Below are 21,797 nucleotides of genomic sequence, written 5' to 3'. Positions count from 1 at the left end.
GGATTTGTGGACCACATCCACAGCACAGTGTAGACATTTTATAAATTGTGTTCACCGGTGGATAAATAACAAAAATCTTAGGGTCTGCGTGTCAAGTTCTGTAAACTGAGCAGATTGACTGAGGCCCTGTAGTACATAAAAGCATCTGTGACATCCACAGGCAGCCTATCATTAGGCAGCATTTCTGCACCACTCAGGGTTCCACCAGGATGGCCCCTGTGAACTGTGGGACTCACGTTGCCCACTACACCTGTTTATTGAACAACAGTCCTGGCTGATTACCAGGATTATTAGTGATTGTACACATGAATGACCCGCACAAGCCACACATACACACAAGCACAATACCCTTTACTTATGAAGTTATGATCCAGGCACCGTTCCTCACCCTTAACCTACCTATTTACTATTTACTATAATACCCAGCATTTTGCAAGGTTGTTTGAAACTTTCCTATAATGGAATTTAGGTATGCACATTTTTATTTACAGATTACACAAGCAAACTGTTTTCTATAATATCAGGGTGAACGGTAAATATGCAGCTTATGCGTGTGAATGAGGGTGTTTGTTGAAGAGGAAAAGGGCGCAGCGCTCACACACAAGCACACACGCACAACGATTCTTGCAATAGTTTGTTTTGTTTTGTTTTGTTTTGGTTTTTTTTGCAGCCATCCACTGTCCAGCTATCGGCGCTGCCTCACGCAAAGGCCAGCAGATCAACTGGCGAGAGCGTTGCAGGACTGTGGGTGGTGTAGACAGAGCGATGGAGATGTGGAGATGAAGGCAGGAGGGGGAGAGGCATAGTGTATATCCCACTTGAAAAAGTATGGAGGACAATTTGGCGCAGCATTTTGTGCTTTTTTTTAGAGTCCCTTCCTTTGCGTGCCAAAAGCTGATTGGAGGCTGTTGGTTATTTTTCACAGGATGTGAGTCTGTGTGCATTTATGTGTGTGCGCGTGTGTGCTGTGTGTGTGATTGCAGTAGAAAGTGCGGGCTAAAGCGAGGCAGATGGCGGCAGATGGGCGAGGTTGGAGGAAGGTGCTCGGAAAAAACCTGGAAATCTTCACCACCACCGCCGCCGCCATTCGCCCGCCCGCACGCTTTGCTCGCCCGCCCGCGTGTAAAAATAACACAGTTTGCTCGGAGCCAAGTTACAGAGATGCAAAGTAGCCGGGATTAAAAAGAGAAAAGGGGAGGTGGGGGTTAGAGACAGAGGAAGATGAGAAGGGAGAGAAAATATTTCAGGGTTACAGGAGTGAAATTCAGACAGTTCCTGTGTTTGCCGTCAGTGAAAGGGCAGATAAGAAGTCAATAACAAGGGTTTTCTGCTTCATACCTGAAGGAACTCCTCAACTCAACACTGTAAAATTAACAATTCTTCCACACTTGTAAAGCAGTAGATTGTTTTTGTGTTGTTTGTTTCAAGGATAGTCAAAAAAAGTGAGATTATTGAACAATAAGTAGTGTAAGGTCCTTGTAAAGTGATGGAACAGGATCAGAGAAAACACATGGGCAGTGTTTTTTCTCTGTTTTCTCATATTTTTTGCGTTTGACACATTCCCTTGTGACTGTTTTTTGTTAAAAGTGTTGAGGGGGGTGGCTTTTTTCCATTTATTTGTGTTTGCATGTTGTATATGATAGGCATTGTGTGTGTGTGTGTGTGTGTGTGTGTGCGTGCGTGTGTGTGTTTTCTGCAACTGTAAATGTTTCATAAACACAGCAACACAGTCGGGCATTAGTAAAACACTGCATGATTTCAGAATTCTGACAGCATAAACTGATTTCCAAATTAGGGAATAGAAGGTCTCTGTTTGACATCAACAATATGTGAGTGTATATGTTCCCTCTACAGTACAAGAGGTGTGTGTTTGTGTCCCCTGTTGTGTATGTGGGCCGGTACAGCCACAGGCTGTGTGCCCATCCCTTCCCATCTAGTCCTGTCCACGCTGCCAAAGACCTCGTCCCGCGAGCTGCATAGCTGCCACATGGCCACGCTAAGAAGGACCAGGACAGGGCAAGACCTTCTCCCTCAAGGCTGCTTCTCTTTTCTTCTCTGCTCTCCCCTCCTATCCTCTCCTCCCCTCCCCTCATTTCCTTGTTACTTCTGCCTTGTCCTATTTATTTTGTTCTGTCTTGTTCTCAACTAAACACACACCACACAAACTCTGCATACACAAACTCACTCACACACTCCCATGCCTCCATGCCTAAGGCTGTGGGGCAGCATTCTGGCTTTATGTGGATTAATCTGCTCCCTGCCTGCAACCGAGCTGCCACCACTTTCTTTGGTCCCAGGACACACACAGACGCACACACAACCTCTTACACTGATGCACACATACATACACATGCCCAGCTGGACAGCTTGTGTTTGTATACATTTCTATACCTTTTTTGTACAAAGAGCACTGTAGAACGGCATCGAAAACAGCTTTCTGAGCTGCTCTGAATTTCATAAGCTGCACATTGTGTGTGTCCTCTTCAAGCTGCAGGGACTTAAACAACACCAAACATCTCCTAGTTTGCCTCACTCTCAAAACTTTATGAATTTGATGAGGATGGATAAATATTCCATCTGCTGTGTCTGTATGTGTGCGTGTGTGTCTCTGACAGTCTCCCAGCAGTCTAAGCCAGTGTTATCCCTCCAGCCGTACCAATCAATAGTATATCTGGAGCTGGCGGCGCAATTCATTCCCCCAGCTCTTCTCTGCAGCTGCCAATAGGGTGACCAGCTTAATGCTCACACACATTCACACATAAAATAGCACTTCCAACTCTCTTATTCACTTCCACGCATGTTGACTTGTACACACTGAAGCAGCCGCCTGCATCATTAGCAGTTTAGTGTCGGGTGTGTGTGTGAGCGCAGTCATTTAATGACCAGATTTCTGTGGTATTGAGCTGCTGTGGAAACTCGCAGGCAGCTCTTTGATGTTTTCTTTCACCTGGTGTCAATGCACAATGACATTTAACATGATTTACATTTGGATTTGTTCAGGAAAATGCCATCATCATTTATTAGGAGAAGCTGGTGAGAAAAAGTGCGAGAAGAATAAGTAAATTGTGCTCACCTCTGGAAGCCTTTCTTACACTGGTGTAACTGTAAATTAAAATAACTCTCACAGAACTGTGGGCTTTAGGGTGCAGGATTCATGATCTGTAATATCAAGATAACACTGAATACTTATTAGTTACTGAAACAAGCATTTATCAGCTTCTGAGTTAGAAGCTGGTTTATTAGAGCTAGTATCACAGAGAATAATTTTGAAATACCATGCTCATGCTGCAGTCTAGGCTATTTATGTATTTATGACACCTGTGCTATCTGCATCTGCCACCCATCTCGCTTCGACTAATGGCACATATTAGTTCAGTGTGCCGTATATTTTTAAATCTTTTGGTGTTGTGACATTTGCTGTATAGTTTTATCATGTATTTTTTAATAGTTGTGGCAAAAACAGGTTTTCGTGTGAGTATGTTTTTGCGTGTTTGCATTTAGTCTTAGTGTCTGTTAGCGCCTGGTCACGTCCACCCTGCCTGGTCTGCTTTTACAGTGAGTGAGATGTTATTATTATTGACGAGATGTACAACATATGCTGTTCTGGCTGCTTGCCAACCCTGCCTGCCTGCCTGCCTGTCTGTCTGTCACACATACATACAACACAAGTATACACATATACACACATAACAATAATAAGCTTATTATGTTAATGGGACCCAACAGCACCTGAATTACTTCTCTTTCTGCATCTCCCTCCCTTTTCATTCTCTTCCATTTCCTTGCTCTTCCAGAGGTGAACAAATGGGGACATGAGGTGATGAAAGCAAAGGAGCGCGTAAAGAAAGACCCGATTAGAGAATGGAGTGGGTAGAATAAGACAAGATGTAGAGGACAGGCAGGGAATAAGAGCAGGAAGGCAGCCCAGACAAGCTTTGATAGGACCACACACACACACACACACACACACACAAGAGCTCACATTACCTGTTTTAACCAGCTTGACGGTTTGACTGGCCCTGACCCGTGTTGTGGGCTGTTCTGCATTTTCCATCCAGGGACATTTCTGTCTGTCCCTGCCAGTCCCTTATCAGTGTGCCAGGAGGAGCTGGCAGGGACCTGGGGGCATCTAGTGGGCCACACCAACACACTGACTCGCTTACTATAACAGGGAATTCTGAAGACCTGCCATGCTATGATGCTTACCTCTGTATGTATGTGTATATGGAGAGGGGGGCACTGCCTGCACCTCTGCTCTTGTTATCTGTGACGCTGCATCTGCTCATTTCCACCAAGTTTTGGTGTTTTGTTTTGTTTTTTTTTACTTATCCCCTGAGCAAAATGGCATATTGACTCACTTGGTTACTCTCCTCGCTCATCTGCCTCACTGAATACCTCGGGAAGGTGTCCCATAAGTAAGTAATTGTGTGCCTGTGTCTGTCTTCTCTCCACAGGTCCTTGAGGACAATGACTATGGTCGGGCAGTGGACTGGTGGGGTTTAGGTGTGGTGACGTATGAGATGATGTGCGGCCGACTGCCATTCTACAACCAGGACCACGAGAAGCTGTTTGAGCTCATCCTCATGGAGGACATCAAGTTCCCTCGCACGCTGTCAGCTGACGCCAAGTCCCTGCTGTCCGGTCTGCTCATCAAAGACCCAAATAAACGGTGTGCCCAGGTTATGCAGACATATGAGCAGATGTATAGCTTGTAGATGTGTTTGTCAGTCATAAAAACTGTTATCAGTTGGACTACCATGTGTTCAGCTCATTGGTTCAGATCAAATGTGGCTTCTACTGATCTCAGTTTTGCTGAATTCCTTTCCTCCAGGCTTGGTGGAGGACCAGATGATGCAAAAGAAATTATGAGACACAGTTTCTTCTCTGGTGTTGACTGGCAGGATGTTTATGATAAAAAGGTATAAAGCACATGTTGCTGAAACCATATGCTTCCACTGTGTTTTTGATGTCTAATGAAGCACGATAGGATGGTGGAAATTAACTGCTCATAAAGATGTGTACTAATGCGATAAAATCTAATGATTTTTTTAGTGAAATGTTAGTGCATTGTATGAGGAATTGTATATATACTGAGGGTCTGTAACACCACCATGTTAGTCAGGTGCTGGGCTTCCTTCCTTTTTCTTTGGTCTTACTCTCCCGTCTCTTCTCTCTTTCCTTTTCTCTCTCTCTCTTTTTTTTTTTTTTTACAATTCTTTCCTTTTAAATCTGCTCTTATCTCTACTTTGCTTTCCTTCTTTTCCCTCTTCTCACTTTTCCTCTTATCTTCCTTCTCGTTACGTTTTGTTTCCTTCCCAATCCTTTTGTTCCTGTCTTCTTTTCTTTGCTGTCCTCTCTTCTATCCTCCCTTTCACCCTGCTTCTTTTCTATTCTTTTCTTACCTCCTTTCTTTGTATTTCCCTCTTTTCTCTTCTTTTGCTGCTCTATTTTCCTGTCCTCTTTCCTTTCCTTCCTCATTTCCTCTCATCTTGTTTCTCTCTTTTTTAAAATAAATGCTGGAGAGAAAAGAAGATGAGACATCTTCCTTTCTCTCCATCATTTATTTTCCTCCTCTCTCCTTGCTCTTATCATTTCTTTGTAATAAAAAAGTAAAAACTATATAAGATACATCAGATAAAGAGAGACACCACAAAAATACTACAACAGTGTTTGAGAAACCATATTTACCGTGTATGTAATAAGGCCATAACATTAGGGCTCTTGCAGGAGCAAAGTCAAATTAGAGTATTGCAGTATTGTCATGTAGTCTGCTAATTCACAGAGCTGCTGTTTCTGACATTTTGTGACATCAGTATTTTGGTCTCCTTTTTGTTTCCTTCTTACCTCTTTGTGTCAGCTGGTCCCTCCCTTCAAGCCTCAAGTGACATCGGAGACAGACACTAGATACTTTGACGAGGAGTTCACAGCCCAGACCATCACAATCACTCCACCAGAAAAATGTGAGTGTCTCTGACTCTCTCTGTCTCTCTCTCTTTTTCACACATGTATGAACAAACATATGCCCACATAAAACTTGACAAATTCTCACTTTCGTTTTTTAACATTGCTGCTAATATTCTCGGATCAGAGAAAAATATAGAAAAACAGAGTGAAGAGTGCTTTGCTCTAATTGGATAGTTGGATGATAAAAACTAGAATACACTATGTAAAGCTGATGTACTATATACCTTTTAAGTTACTGGGTATTCATTCTGTAGAGGATGATGATATTAATAAATAGTTTGGCTGCACATGTATTAGATCGTATTTGTTAAGCAGCTCATAGTGATGAAATTCTGCTTTTTTTATTATCTTTAATATTTGCGCTTTTAAACAATCCGTCAGTGCTCCCTCTTTTTTTTCAGGTGAAACATTTTCCCTCGAATGAACTGGGGGAACAAATACTCACAGCTGTTGCTTCAAGTGTCTCCGTAATAATCCTCGGGCCACATGCAGCTCTTCACAGGCTTTTGAGATAAAGATACCAGTTTCAAAATGTTCAGCACTGAATTATGCATGAGCGGAACTGATGTGTTTCTCTACGCTAATGTGAGGTTCCACTTGTTTTGTAGGTCGCACATCAGCTAGTTAGCAGGAGACAGGCACATCAAAGACACACTCGTTAATTGAATCGTGTTTGGTTTTAATTTACATTACAATACAAACACAATGCTTTGTAATGTTTGATTATACTTGGAGATTATAAAATCAACCCGGCAGTTTAAAATTTCCAGTTTTTATGTACTTACACAAAATTAAAATGTCATTTCAGTGGTAAATAGTCAACCCATCAATTATCTCTTTCCTTTCCTAGTTGATGAGGATGGGATGAACTGTTTGGACAATGAGAGACGACCACACTTCCCACAGTTCTCTTACTCTGCCAGTGGACGGGAATAAAATGTCCATCGTGGTGACATCATCACAGCTGGTCTCTGAGGTCATCAGTGTGGGACAGAAAGACCCACAGCTTTGGACCGAGCCAGAACAAATCCAACTTGAAGGATTTTGCCCTTCTCCCTCTCCTCTTTCACCTCTCTTTTTCACTTCTCCAGGCTGCTTCTCTGTTTTGATTTTTCTGTGAATGCCTATTTAGAAGGACCTTCCAGACCAAATTACCCTCTAATCCTGCTCTGCAACCCTAGGCAATACAAGTTGTGATCAGTTTCTGTGTAATGTCCCTTTAATGACACGAGCATCACTGTTTGGACTGCTGTGCTTTGACATGCATCGGGCCCCCCCTCCCCCCAATAAGACTATACAAAACAAACATCGACCTTAACAACAGCTGATGCATTTTTGCATTTTTTAACTAATGTTTTTGTGACTTCTTATCTGTATAAAGGAGATATTTTAGGTCATTCAAAATCAAACTGCCGTTACTGCATTACTGGTTGTATCTCAGGCTTTTACAAACAGACAGTTCCCTGACTGGGTCTTATCTCAAATGCTCACATGAAATAATGCTGGGATTGACTGAGGCTGCCTGGTATTTAGGAAACGGTTGCCACCAGTGAGCAGAGTCCTACACACCTCAGGTTTTGCTCAGTGCAATTCATTATTGTTGTTGCTGCTATTTCAACCACACCTACTACAGGTACTACAATTCATACTACTACTATATTACTACTGCTACTATAAAAATCCGGTGCTACACTACTAGCTAAATGCTGCAGGTCATTATACAGGCTCCAGTATCATCTACCTGTTTTAACGTCTATGCTTGTACAGCTGCAGAACAGGTGTTGGTACTACTCTAAATGTACATTTCACATCTATAGATTAAGATGATGATAGGATGGTGTGTGTGTGAGAGATTATAATATAGGTTTTTGATCAAGATAGCACCTCAAAGCACAGCAGTTCAGAAGGATGATGCTCCTACATCCTGAGCTTTACTACATTTACCCACAATGCAGTTTGAGGTGGAAGCTTTATCCATCACTGCAGAGGTGAAAATGAGAGAAAACAGTTGGTTTAAATGTTTGTTTTTTTCTATACCACAGTCCCTCTGAATTTCAGCCACTTATGCCCATAAGGGAAAACAAAACCGAAACGGTACTTTATGTCGAAGGAAAGTTTTACTGTGACATATTGTTATCATGGCTTTGGGAACTGCACGACTGTACCTCTCTGTCTTTGTGTAGTAAAGAAAAACTGCAGGAGGAACAGATTTACCACAGAGGTGAAAGTCCAGGATGGCAGTTTGGGCCTTGTGATGAGAAGAGAGAGAGTGTACAGGTGAAGAGCTCTTAGAATGATACCATATGAAATATTTATAATGTGATCGTTTATGACGTATTCATGAGTTCGGTAACACATGATCTTCTGTTTCCTGTGAGTTTCTTATGATGGATTTTTAAAAAAAAAGACTATGCTTTGGGAGGAGGTATGCATCAAAAGTTATGGGTTTACACCACAGCAATGGCTATAATATATATGTTCTATTTATTGTTCTATTCTTCATTTTTATATTTAACTTTTTCTATTGTTATTACATTATTCTTAAAAAAGTTATTTCTTAGGGCTGAGAAGAAAAAAGTCACCTCAAGAAAAATGGCTGAAGAATGTAGGAGGGAAAGCAGATAGCCTTCCTGCTCCATTGTATATGGCTTTTGTGTTATTTTGTGACCAAATGTGACAGCAGAGAAGTGAGCAGACGCGTTAAAGGCAGGTGTTAGTTTACTGTGAGCTTGAATAAGAGGAAACAGAAGAAGGAACATGTATTTATTTGCTTACATTTTCTTCTCCAAGGCTCATCCATGTAAATGGATACTGTCACAATTTTTCCTCATATTTAATCTTGCCACAGGTGTTTGTTGGTGAAGGCTGAGGCAGAGGTCAGAGAGAAAGATGAAGTGGAAGTTGAGCAGAAAGAAGCACAAGAAGTCTGAATGTAAAGCGGTAAGGAAGGAAAATCCGTCTTAATTTTGTAACTTATTCCTGAGCCCACAACAGGACATTGTGAGCACAAGAAAATGTTTTTTGGATGCGCACAAATTATACATCAGAAACAGTTGTCGCGCAAAGACTAAGACTAAAGAATAAACAACAGTAAATGAGTAAAGCGGCGCCACATAGGTTAATAAAACATTTAAATGTGCAGCAGCATCCAGATACATTTATTGAGCACAATGGATTTTAGATTGTGCCAAATAAATTATTCTTTGTGTGATATTGTCTCCTTCAAATGTAATCTGTGTGTGTGCAAAAAAAAAAGATTTTCCTGTGCTCAGTGTCTTATTGTGAGCTCAGGAATGAGGCACAGGAAAAGAAGCAACACTGAACTGTAAGTGCTACTGTTTACTGTAAGTGTGTCAAGACAGAGTAGAAGAGAAAGTGAAAAGAGAGGCAAGTGTTTGTATATTAAATGTGCGTTTGTAAGGTCATACAGCGTTTTTCTTGTCAGTTCCGGCTTTGTGATGAGAAAGCACCGTCTTTGCCGTGTGCTGTCATTTCTCTGGTCTTAACTTTGTTTGTTTGCAGTTGTTGTGTTGTCATGTCTTCCAGTCTGAGGAATGAGATTTCAGATCCCCTAAATTTCTGTCTTTAAGCCTTATGGTTACACTCAGAAAAAGTCACAAATGTTGACATCCAGTACTTCGGTTAAAAAAAAAAAAAGTCTAGATCTTAGAGATCTCATCAGGATCTATAAACCATTTATTATAAGGAAGACATGCATTAAAACACGTGCACCAGGGGATGTGCTCATATTAGGCATAGAAAATTGTATTCCAGTATATTTATTTGAATGTTTTTATTCTTGAAGGATAACTTGAAGTTTTCTATTTAATTTATTTAATGTCATTTTGAGTTTAGCAGAAAGGGGGTGTAGTCATGTTCACTGCAGTTTAAGTCTTCAGACTTTTTTTTTTCTATACAGATACTTTATGACAAATTACCTGTTTTTGCGCTGCTCCATATGCTTTTCCATTAAAATGCTATTAGCTAGCAAAGATGCTTTATGGCAGAAAGTATAAAAGGATGGCGTTGGCGTGCATGCTGTAGTCCTCCACTGTCCGCACTACCAGTCCTGAGTCAAAGTGGCTCTGAGAACTCATGAAAAGTACTTCTGTGATCGATTGAGCCTGTCTGGCACAGCTGAAGTAGCTGAATAGTTCAAAATGAGTACAAATCCCACCCAGCTGGCACCTTCGACAGACTCAAGCAAACACTCCCAATTATTTGGAAGGATTTCAGGTCTGATTTGACCCAGGTCTATGGGCGACTGAGGAGTTCTAGCTGTATGTGCATGCTTAACGCCAAAATCTAGAAACCATAGTCCATAAAATACTGCTTTGTAGCTTTGGCCACAGCACTTTCACATTCATCACTTTTTATATGATTCAGAGAAATCTGATTCAGCCCTGCTTTAAAGGAAGGTTTTAAGCTTTTTTATGGTTTTAAGAAAATAAGGATTTTTAAATTTCCCCTTCACATACCACTGCTAGTTTTGAGGTTGCTCTGATATGTAGAGTTGGCAAGACCTGGTTGATTGTGTCCCACATAACAGAGACAAGTCAGTGCTGTCAATGCAAAATTGGCTGATATTTTAATAAACTGGTCAGTGTTAATAAAGTAAACTGTTTGGGGAAAAACACTTGAGCAATTTTTGCAACTCCACTGAAGTCACTGACTCCTCTTTTGTCTAAGAAGTTTTTCCTCTAGTGAGCCTCCCAAATGTCTTTGTTTAATCCTCTAGAGATTCAACTCCATTTCAGTTAGTAGTAGCATCCATGTCAGAGTTTCCTCCACACACTTAAGTGGACAAGGTGGCACTAAGTTATCCTCCTTATTAATGTGTTATTTCCTTTTAAAAACTATGAATCAATTGTGTCAATTGTTATCACCAAACAGTGGTTATTGAACTGGGTATGAAAATGCAGTTTCAGCCCCCTTTCAGCTTTACTGGTTCCATCGAATGGTGCGAATTGACGTCGATATCTGACACTGCACTGACAGTGTTCTCTCTTAAAGCTGCTGTTGTCTGTACTGTAAATCTATCACACAACAGATCTGACTCCAGTAGTATTTGAATAATATGTAAAATCTTTTCAAAGACCTCAGCTGCTCTGTATTGATCTTGCTCGGTGTTAATGAACCCACGGCGTCAGCCAAAAATCAGACACCGTGGTCCGCCTGGCATTTAATGCAGATAATAAGCGTTTGGAAGGATTTCTGAAAGTATTTGACCTCATGTCTGCAACAGAATCCCTCCCCTCTCTTCTCTCTCTGGTACTAGTCTAATATCATCATGATTATTAACATGAACAAGCATGAGATGCATTTATTTATAAACAGCAAACAAAAAAACAGCAAACATGTACAAACGTTACAAGATGTGTAACTGAGGTTTAATTTCATGTCCATCTACTGTGGATTTACAGTTGTGTGAGACATTTCTGGACAGCTCCCAGCTGTTTGCAGGGTGGGTTATGTTTCCCAAAAGTCAGCTCTGCTCTGCAACACGTCAACGGAGCAGAGACGATGTTGACTCTCAGACAGTGTAGGAAAACTCAGCAGATCAAGAAAGATTCACGAAAAAGCAGATCAAACAGCCTTATTCTGTCCCTCATGCTGTCAGGATGCAGTGGTGCTGGCCAGTGAGGCCACGAGGATGTGAAAACAACAAATTACCATCAACATGAAGCTGTTTTTTACACTGTACATCCTTAGTATTTTTACACATAAAATGTATATGATAGGGATGCACATTATTTTCCTTCTTACAGACAGCTTTAATAAAGCACTATGTCAATCAGCTGTGGTGTCGAATTTTTGTTTGTTTTGTAGCAACATTTGGAGTGTTCAGCTCAGTTAAAAGAAACCAAAAATTTTACTCAGACTGCATTAACTGTATTTGTTTTTGCAAGAGAGATAATTATCTAGGAAGTCTCTGCTTAAAAGCTTCTCGTATTGTAATTTATAAACTTTGTTTTCCCCTAAAAACAACATACTAGTACCTCTAATAGTATCTGGTTAGGAAAAAATGTGTAAAGAAATAAAGGGTTGCAGTATAAAATAATACATATGTAAAGTTGTAGATAAACAGAATAGTTGAGTCCCAGTCTCCCTGCACACCCCCTTCAGCAACAGAAGATGAGTAACAGTCTGTGTCGTCTTACAGAGATTATTGATCGTGACAACATTAGACCCAAACAGAACAGCAGAGAAAGGTGATGATAGACGCAGGCAGGACAAACTCACATGGGCAGGGTATCAATCCGTCTTGCTTTGGGGAGCTAGAAAGACACACACAAACTCACAATTAAGCACAATCACTATCTGAACATGAGACACACATAACCTGGTGAGTCAGAATATAGGCATGTTTTTTTTCCCCCTCTAGCTAATCCATACCCATAGACTTATTAGTCATGAAGGGACAAATGTCTTCTTACCGATTTTATTTAGTACACTGACACTATGACATCCTCCTGGAGGAAAATCAATCACAAATTCCTTTAGTGGCACTGTGTGTGTGTGAGTGAGTACCTCTATGCGTAGGTTCTGCATCTCCTCAGTGAGTGTCTTCCTCTCCTGCATCAGCTGGTTCTGTTTGGCCAGCAGCTCACACACCTGCTGGGCACTGCTCTGACAGTGACGGTCCAACTGCTGCAGCCTGTAATACACACACACACAATATTGACTGAAACTGTGTGGGGGGGACATACCCTCCTGGCTGACATAAAACCAAATGTTGTAAATATTGGAAGAACTAGATCCACAAAGAGCTTTTAATATCACTGACTTTACGTTGATCAAATAATCAACACTGTTTACATGAATGTGACATCTGTGTATGTTTTCTACAGTGACTGCAGACAAGGAGGTGATGTGAGAGCTTAAAAGTAAAGATCCAGATGAGGCAAGATGTGAGTGAGCCGCATACAGTTTTTACTGTCATCAAACCACCGATTTAAAAAAATCTTGTTATAAAGTTATAAATGCTCTAAAGCTATGCTCTAAACATGGACAAACTTTCTTTATGGTTTCTGGCAAATAATAGGTTAAAAAACAACTTGCATAAATACAAATGTTTCACTACATTTTGATGAAGAGACTAATTTGCCCATTGACTGGTAAACAAGCAGTGTGCCCCAGTTTCATACTAAAAGTTACACAATAATTTTATGATTCATTAGTTGATGAACAGAAAAATAAAAACTCATTAGTTCTTGTGCAAATATTGCTCATACCAGCTTCTATAATGACACAATTACCTGGCACATAGACGTGGAATGTGGAGTAAGAGACTAAAAACTATTCCTCATTGAGTATTTAAACAGATGTTAAAGCAAATGTATCAACTTTTTTTGTACCGCAGCTAATCTGATTTATTACACTGAAGAAATCAAAGTAGTCCACATCAGCAGAAGTGGAACAAACCTTTTTTTACTCAAATACATAAAAGCACCTATACAACATAATGCTCAGTTACAAATAAAAAGTGCATTTTGAAGTTTACAAACATCATTGGTATTTTAAGTTCTTTCAGTAGAAGTACATGACCCTTGAGTGAGAAATATCCAATCCATCAAGTAGCTGACACTGCTCGTCGCAGTCTACTTTCAAACTTATATAGGAGAAATCATTCTTTGGTGGACGTGCTAAAAACTGTCATTTTAATTTTTCATTTTCTTTTGTGAACAAATTTGAGACGCAGTAGTTTTTAACTGGGTCCAAGTTAAGGTGACACATTGGTTGGCAAGCGACATACTGACTGATGTCTTTTCACTGCAATCTTCAGAGGTATTTGACACTGTCACACTGTAGATCATCCGTCTGCTGAGAAAAGTGTTGATTATTACTGAGACTTCCAATTAGTGTCTCCTCTGACACTGCTGCTCCTACAGACAATGAACCCTTTCACTCCACTGTGTGTGTGTTGTAGAGGTGGTTTCCAGCTGGGGTTTGGGGGGTAAGCATGTTTGAATAGTGTGTGTATTTGGGGGTGAAATGGCTGTTAAATTATTTTCCACCAGCAACCCATTATGTCACCCATTCATCCATCGACCCAGTCAGTCAGTCACCCCCTCCCAGCCAGTGCAGCGGTGAATTCATTCACTCTCTTACACACACACACACACACACACACACACACACAAACACACAGCCTCAGAATGAGGTGGAGGAAACAGCACTGGAATCCACATTTGCATATTCAAACAGCCGCCCAATATTTAACCACATTTCTCTCTCTCACTATTATTATTATTTTTGTCTTGTCTGTATTTATGTCTTTCTTTAGTCGTGATACATAATTACATACTTGTTTGATATAATTCATCCTCCAGCCACTTACCCGACCACTACACTAAAACAACCTGACCAACAAAATGTTAACACTTCATCCTCAAAATGCCCTTTGAAATGTGGGCAATGGCCAAAAATTCTTACAATGGTACTGAACTAATATTTGTCCACACAACCACAGAAACGACATATTCTTACACAGATGATCGCGCTACTGAACGTACAGTAGTTTTCACTACTCACCATGACAACATATTCATTTTCAACCTAATTTTTTCGAGATGACTGCAAGTACTGCAACAGTATTGTATTTTGATACCGTTTCTCAACAATGGCGGAAAGTGACCAAGTGCAAACACACACACACAGAAAAGTATGAAGAGTAAAACATTTTATACTATTTTACATTTTTGCCTACAGTTTGAAGTGAAAGATTGAAAACTTGTTACAGTACTCCACTATTATGAACTAAAGAAAAAGTCCAAACTTTAAAATTGATCATAGATTTGTGTTATTCTTCCATTACTGTACAACAGATGTCTCAGGACTTAGAGGATGAAGAAGACTAATTTGAATTTCACCTGTTTGAGACCTCAAAACTATTAACAATGAAACAGCGTGAGAAGGGACTGTCCCTCTTTTGTTGAGCACCTCAGCACTCGTATGCAGCCTATAAGGAGGAATCATCACAAATCAATAAGCATTGAAAACCACTACACTTTGTATTGAAAGGAAATATTCACGAGTAAAATCATTTTTCACTTTATCTAACAATAAGTAAATAAGTAAGGAATAATGCGTGTGGTAAAGAGGAAAAGGATGAAGAGGAGAGATGTGAGGCAGAGACACACAGAGAGGGGGGGGGACAGATGCCCCTGCCCTGCTGGTCATGTTGGCAGTGGCAGGGCTGCCTATGTGAGACAGATGGGTGAAGCGAACATCCCAACTCTCCTCCACAATCTGCTCCCCCCCATATTGTTCTTATTGCCCTGCACTCTCTCCTTTTACACCACAGGGTTTAATCCCATGCCTGCTTGTCCCTTTTCGTTAGGCTTGTCCCCTAATTTCTCATCAAGTGACTGAGTCCTTATACCCAGTTACAGCACAACCTGTCCTCCTTAACCCTCAGTCTCCCCCTCCCTCTTTTTTCCATCATGTCCGAAGGCCTGCTGGGTGGTTAATCTCAGACCCGGAGGCTCGGTCCGGTCCTGGAGGGCAATGGCAATGACTCCCCTCCCCGCCTGGTGTTCCTACAGCCGGCTGCCAAGCTGTTCTGACCAGCCGCCCCTCTCTCCTTCCTCCCACTCCCTCCTACGCTATCACACAGCAGGGCACCGCCACGTCACACAGCAACACACACCACGAGCCCTGCTGTGAGCGAAGACACAAGATACAGACACAACTGATGTGGCGCACACAATGTGCGGGAGATATTAACTACACACACACAGCAGAGAACCTAAAGGTCAGAAACAGAGCCTGTTGTTGTGAAGCTGTAAATGTTTGATGAGCGAAGTGTTGAGAATGTCTCGACTGAAGGCCTTTAGCTTCACACCACAAAATCTTACTCACCGACAGGCTAAACCTCATCCAGTAACAATTTCTGTGCATGTGTATGGACGAAAGACGTCTAAACAGACTCAGCAGTTTTACACCTGTTTTGGTAAAAAGAAAAAAACAACAGCAACTTCTGTATCGGTATAATCCAAAGAACAGAGGTCTCAGAATGGGGTGAATCAAAACAAACGTTATGCGTAAAGCAGTTCCTTCTCAAATTAGATGCCCTGACTTCAATGAAAAGATTGTGTATCCCCCATTTCACATAATATAACTTAATAGTGTCTTAGAAATGTTGTTGCCTTGTACACATCCACATCTTTCAAATGCCTTCAGTCTGTAACACAGGCTTCAGGTCAAAATAACCCTGATGACATCAGAGTTTTTTCCTCAGACTTGGTACAGCTGCTTCAGTTCCATTAAAAAACAAAACAGTAGTAATCCCCACAATCAGATAGGGAATTTTGATGCAGGCCACATTAAAATTTCCAAAATACAGTTATGTAGGAGAAATGCTACCAACTGTTCAAATTATCTGCAAATTTCTTTTAGTCATGTCCAAACACTTGTAAAAAATATCAGCAGGCTTCTGGATACACTAGTCTGCCAGTAAGTCAGCCAGTCAGGTCGTGGCCTGGGATGTTTCAGGCAGCTGTGATTTATGTTATGCAGTAAGTAAAGCTTTGACCCTGGCATACACACACATAAACAACCACACGCATACTGTTTATCTGACCAGAGAGCCACTAACCTCTGGCCTTCTTATACAACACACACACACACACACACACACACACTCCCTAATCCAGCTCTTGTATCACCTTGCATACCCTGCCTCAGTTGGGGGATGTGTGATTAAAGTAGTGCTCCCTCCAGCAGCAGCAAATCCAATAACTGGCCTCTATCGACTGGCACACTCATTAATTAGGGCTTAATATGGCTTAATGCTCGGGCACTGCCCTACACTAACCCTCCCGCACACACACACACACACACACACACACACACACACACACACACACACACACACACACACACACAGAGCAGACTGGCTTTTCTTTGCTCGCTGTCTGGAACTGGTGAGCAAGGGAGGAAGCTTGGATGGATTCATGGATAGACTGATGACAAAATAGATACGGGGATGTTAAAGAAAAGAGTGAAAAGTGAGGGTTGACGATTTGTGGCATTGGATCAAGGGACAAAGAGGCTGAAGGCTCCAGCTCCAGCCGCCAACCCCCTGCTGGCCTTGCTACTGCTGACCTGGCTGACGGCTGGTCGTGGAGGAGGATTAGAGAGAGAGAGCCTCTCTCTCTGACCCGGTGAAAGGACACCACCTGCTGGATCGCACAGTTTACACAACCCCTACAAATAAAAAGAATTCCTCAATTATCCTGCAAAAATACCTGAAAAAGCTTCCAGAGCAGTTGTGCTAGTAAGTGTGCATTTTGCTCACCATCAGACATAATAAAAGCAAGTTTTGCTGCGAGGCAGTTTGCAGTAATTTCCCCTGACAGCACAATAATCAAGCCCTGCTCACAATCTGCACCTCGATCCACCGCACTCTCTTTTGCTGCTAGTAAGGAGATTAATTACAAAACACACGCACGCAAAACGTTACCTCGCTGTGGCACAAATCAGTCGTAGCCCACAGCAAGTGTCTCTCTGTTCTGTGTGTTTGTCTGTGTTTGCATATTTATTTACAGGTGGGAGCGTATGTCCTAAAGGCATGGTCCAAAGGGAAAGTGCTAACGTCATGTTAGAGAAACGGAGAGACGGTAAAATTGAAAAAAGATTTGGAAGCATTGGTCAGTTCTGTCATTTTGAAACCCCGCATGAACGTGTGTGGATTTCTTTTTTTTATGTGTTTTACTAGACTCCATGAAGCTTGCCACTTATGAAAATATTTAATACGGCAAATACATTATCACAATAAAAAGATGTCCATGTCTTACATGGAATGTATCAGCTGCCAGCATTTCCACCAGACCCCACCGCAGTGACTACACTGTGGAGCAGAAAAATATAGAGGGTTGTGTGCAAATTTCTACCTGCAGCAAAAGAGGATAACGCAGAAACAGAAACGCACTAAGAAACGGGGGAAATAAATGAAGATAATGTTAACTAAAACCCCTAACCATCATGAAAACCGCACACATTTAACTAACTGAACTTGCACGCATACTCTTCTCTGTGTGTGTGTGTGTATAGCATGCAGGGTCCTAAGTGGTGAAGAATTCAGGCAGACGGCCTGGGCTTGCCTGGTTACAACAACACTGCCCAGGGCACGAAGGATGCAGCTGCCACAGAGACACGCACACACAACCATATTTTGCCCAATCCTAGGCCCACCGTCACCACCCTCACACCCCACCGTTCTAGCTAAATCTTGGCTGGCAAAGAACGTGTGTGTGTGTGCGCGCGCCTGAAGGCCATGCCTCGCTTCATCAACCTGTCATGCCAGTTGTTGCTCTTACTAACATGTATGTTTGACATGGGAACATGATGGGTGACACTGTGTGTTTTGTTGTTTGATCTTCAGTTTATGTACTGTTACCTGTTATTAACAAAAACACCCTGATTGGCACGTTTCAAACATTTCTGACCTCAACATGTCTCCGCCAAGTTTAATTAAAACGCACTTCCCCGTAAAGTCACGTCCTAACATTTTTGAAACATGTATCCAACTGCTCCGGTTTAAATGAACTTAAGGTAATTTCATTAGTTATATTCTTAGAAGTCATTATTATAGGACTGAAAAAACAGACGTGCAAATCGTATAGCAATATACAGTTTATAGTAATAGAAATACTTCTACCTATTACAAATCTCACAATGGTAAATTTGTTTTGATTTGCTTATGTATTCACTTAAGTATTAGACGTTGGGTGTAGTCACTGATGCTAATGAATGTTTTCATTAGCATCTTGAGAGGCACTTTCCAACCCTGCTTCTAAATTGTGTGCCTTCTTGTGAAGAACTCTGCAATGTATGTTATGAAAACTGCTGTTCAGTATGTACCAGTCATATTTGTAGTGTCCACGGGTTACTAATTGATACAAATGAAAAAATTTTAATATAAAAAGTTTTTAGAAATCCCTAACAACAAATCTTTTTATCCTTTTGAAATTATAAATCTTTAAAAGATCAGACCAGCTACTTCTACTTTTTCAGCAAATCCTATTTACTTTAAATTGCTGCTATTTTCATACTGTTGTGTTTTAAAGTTCTGCATTAAAATTCAAATTAAACTGAAAATACAAAGTGATTTGAAACTCTAGTCACAACAAATGTGTTTGTATGAAGTTTAATGACTGCAAAGTGGGAATTTAGTTGTTGGATTAAATAAAATCCTGTTTCAAGAAGATCACATGTGAAAAAAAAAAAGATCTCTGAATGATAGGCAATACCTTTAAAAAAACTAAATATTGGTATGGTATAATTTAATAAAACACTAGGTAATAGGTTTTGTTGCATGATTTGTTATAAATCCTACAAAAACCGAAACATTGTTCACAAAGTTTGTTTTTCTTACGAGTTCATAGTTGCTTCACACAAATATAATGAAAATAAAATATGTGCAAACATATATAAAACATGCTCTCTTAACCTATAAAAATACATATCACCATGGAGGTGATATATCACCATGTAGGCCTATTAAGTAAATTAACAGCTGCATGCACTGTAGGACGAAAAGACGTACCACGCCGTTTTTGACATGAAACCACTTATAAAACTACCAACTCCTTTTTTTTTTTTGGATCCAATTCTTTTTATTTTTCTTCTTCTTGGTCACAATTATAATTGGCAAATATCATCCATGACACTGGCTTTGTGCCATCAACTTGATGTACTTTCCTGTAGTCTAAACAATTATATTTTTACCTAAGGAGAAATTATTTTTAAAAAGTAAAAGGGTAATTATTTGTGAAAATCAATCTGTTCCATGATCAAAACTGGTCTTTACACACTTCTACATCAACTCACACCAGAGAAACACAGTAAAATAAAAATGTTCTTGGCAAGCTAGTGCTGTAGTTAAATGAAAACACATTTGGGGGAAACTCAGAAATATGTTTATAACCTGACTTTTAATCACAATGCTGTAAACAACACAGAAGTCCCTGCTTTTATTTTGTTTTAACAGAGGTTTCAGAGCTGCTGCAGGCTGTCATATCATCAATTCAATGTCAAAGAGATTGCTGCCATGAGGCCTGCTGACTCTTTTTAAGTGTTATGTTTGAGTGTTTGCTTCCCTGGCATTAAAGTGTTTCTGCTGCTGTTACTTTTAACATTTTCTAAAAGAAGGGGCAGGTGTTTCTGTACGACTTTTCTAGTTGTAGTTCTATGAAGTAGTGTTAGCGAGTGTCACTGACTGGGGCTTGGGATGTGATGCTTTGCACAGTTAACGCTCCAGCTTGCAAGCCTCTGGCTACAGCCCGACATCTGAGCTGCAAATCTGTGCGTCTGTGTGTGTGTGTGTGTGTAATAGAGCTGTAAAGCCACCGTTTGACAATGCTCTTTCAGCAGGCCGCCCTGCGGTTGCTCCCGGCTACAGAAGCCAGCTGGGCAATGCAGAGACAGATACTATGAGAAAAGAAAGAGAGGAAGATGAAGACTAAGGTGGATGACTGATCAGCGCCATCCAGAGGTAAGAACATGAGCGTGAGAGAAATGAAAAAACATTAAGTAACTGTGGAATTAAGTGTTCTCTGCTGGCACACCCCTAGTTTTGCAGTTGTTTGGTAGTTGAAAAACACTTTTTTTCTTTAATATAGCATATATCCATCGTGATTGTGAAGTACATTTGTCTTTTAGGGGAAAACGTGTAATAAAGTGACAGCTCTACCAGTGTGTGAAAAAATGTCTGACTTTAAAGCCTAATGAAAAAAAAATCAGTTCAAAGTTTAAAGAGGTGATAATAGTGATGTTAATGTGGAATGTGAAGAGTAACGATTGTGTATTTACTGTATTTTTTCTCCACGTCTCAATCTTTTATCATCCCTACATCTCTCAGTACATCTCAGATCACACAAACAGTTGCTCATCATACACACAGATGCACGCACAAAGACACACACAGAGATGAGACAAATGAAAGCGGTTTCTTTTGCCCAGTCTCTGCCAACTTCATTTGCAAATGAAAAGTTTTGCGAAGAGCGTCCTTTTGCTTCTGGGGCATGGCAGCACACTGTGTGTTTGGGGATGAGGGGGCGAGGAGAGAAGAGGGGGCTGACAGAGGGTGTGTGTATGTGTGTGTGGCAGGAGCCCAGATGAAGCAGCCCTCGCCCGGGGCTCGATGTCCGCCCGCGGTAGCAGCAAGCCTGTTCCTTCTTCCCCGGCCCGCCGCGACCATTTGTTCCATTAACCAATCTCCTGGAGCCTCTGGTGCAAACACACACACACACACACATATCCATGGGCATACATACTTCAACAACTGCTTGCACAGCTCATGCCACACATGGCCCTTCATTCCTGCTCCATCCTTTGCTCTATCCCTCCCTCCCCTCCTACTCTTCTCCAGACGCACGCACCATCTTTCTTTGTGGAGGCCATATGGCCCAGTGAAGCCTGTGGATCTACAGGCACATCTGCGTATATGTTCCTGCTCTCCTTAAAGGGATGCACGTTGAGCTGTGTGCTCACTTAAACACTCACACACTCATACTGTACATGCACACATTAGGGCTGATGAACACTGTGCTGTCATTACATGTGGTTAAAGCAAGTGTTGGTTTTGTGGTTGTCTGTTGTACTGTGTACTGTGTGTGTGTGTGTGTGTTTATGAGAGAGCCTGTGTACTGTATGTGCCCTAAGTGTGTAGATGCACAGTGATAATTGGTGAAACAGCCTGCGAACAGCTGTGGGGTGATAAAAGGTTGTGTGCTGTTTGGTATAGAAAGCAGAGGGGAGGACAAGAAGAGAGCAGAGGAGATGAAGAGTAAAGTTGGAGAAAAAGAAAAGGGCAAAGTGGAAAGTGA

At 41.1% G+C, this 21,797-nt stretch overlaps 2 protein-coding genes across 18 annotated transcripts in view; one reads left to right on the top strand and one right to left on the bottom strand.

Moving 5' to 3' along the window:
• The window catches only part of akt3a (v-akt murine thymoma viral oncogene homolog 3a), a 49,393-nt gene extending 37,632 nt beyond the window's left edge, over positions 1-11,761 (top strand). For 8 of the 9 annotated variants that reach the window (XM_067515811.1, XM_067515791.1, XM_067515836.1 and 5 more), the window contains 4 exons: positions 4,455-4,669; positions 4,832-4,919; positions 5,858-5,960; positions 6,815-11,761. In XM_067515811.1, coding sequence (XP_067371912.1) covers positions 4,455-4,669; positions 4,832-4,919; positions 5,858-5,960; positions 6,815-6,900 — 492 coding nt within the window. In that variant the 3' untranslated portion in view covers positions 6,901-11,761. The remainder of the gene's footprint in view (positions 1-4,454; positions 4,670-4,831; positions 4,920-5,857; positions 5,961-6,814) is intronic. The other variant, XR_010915183.1, reaches the window with a different exon arrangement.
• sdccag8 (SHH signaling and ciliogenesis regulator sdccag8) overlaps positions 11,270-21,797 on the bottom strand; it is a 45,186-nt gene continuing 34,658 nt past the window's right edge. For 6 of the 9 annotated variants that reach the window (XM_067515741.1, XM_067515721.1, XM_067515701.1 and 3 more), the window contains one exon: positions 17,652-21,198. In XM_067515741.1, coding sequence (XP_067371842.1) covers positions 20,778-21,198 — 421 coding nt within the window. In that variant the 3' untranslated portion in view covers positions 17,652-20,777. Of the gene's footprint in view, positions 12,243-12,495; positions 12,623-17,651; positions 21,199-21,797 lie in introns of those variants that run through there. The other 3 variants (XM_067515781.1, XM_067515757.1, XR_010915182.1) reach the window with 2 other exon arrangements.

The sequence above is a fragment of the Channa argus genome, chromosome 1 (assembly GCF_033026475.1).
Source record: "Channa argus isolate prfri chromosome 1, Channa argus male v1.0, whole genome shotgun sequence".
In the NCBI taxonomy this organism is placed as follows: Eukaryota; Metazoa; Chordata; class Actinopteri; order Anabantiformes; family Channidae; genus Channa; species Channa argus.
This window is presented reverse-complemented; position numbering and strand designations above follow the sequence as displayed.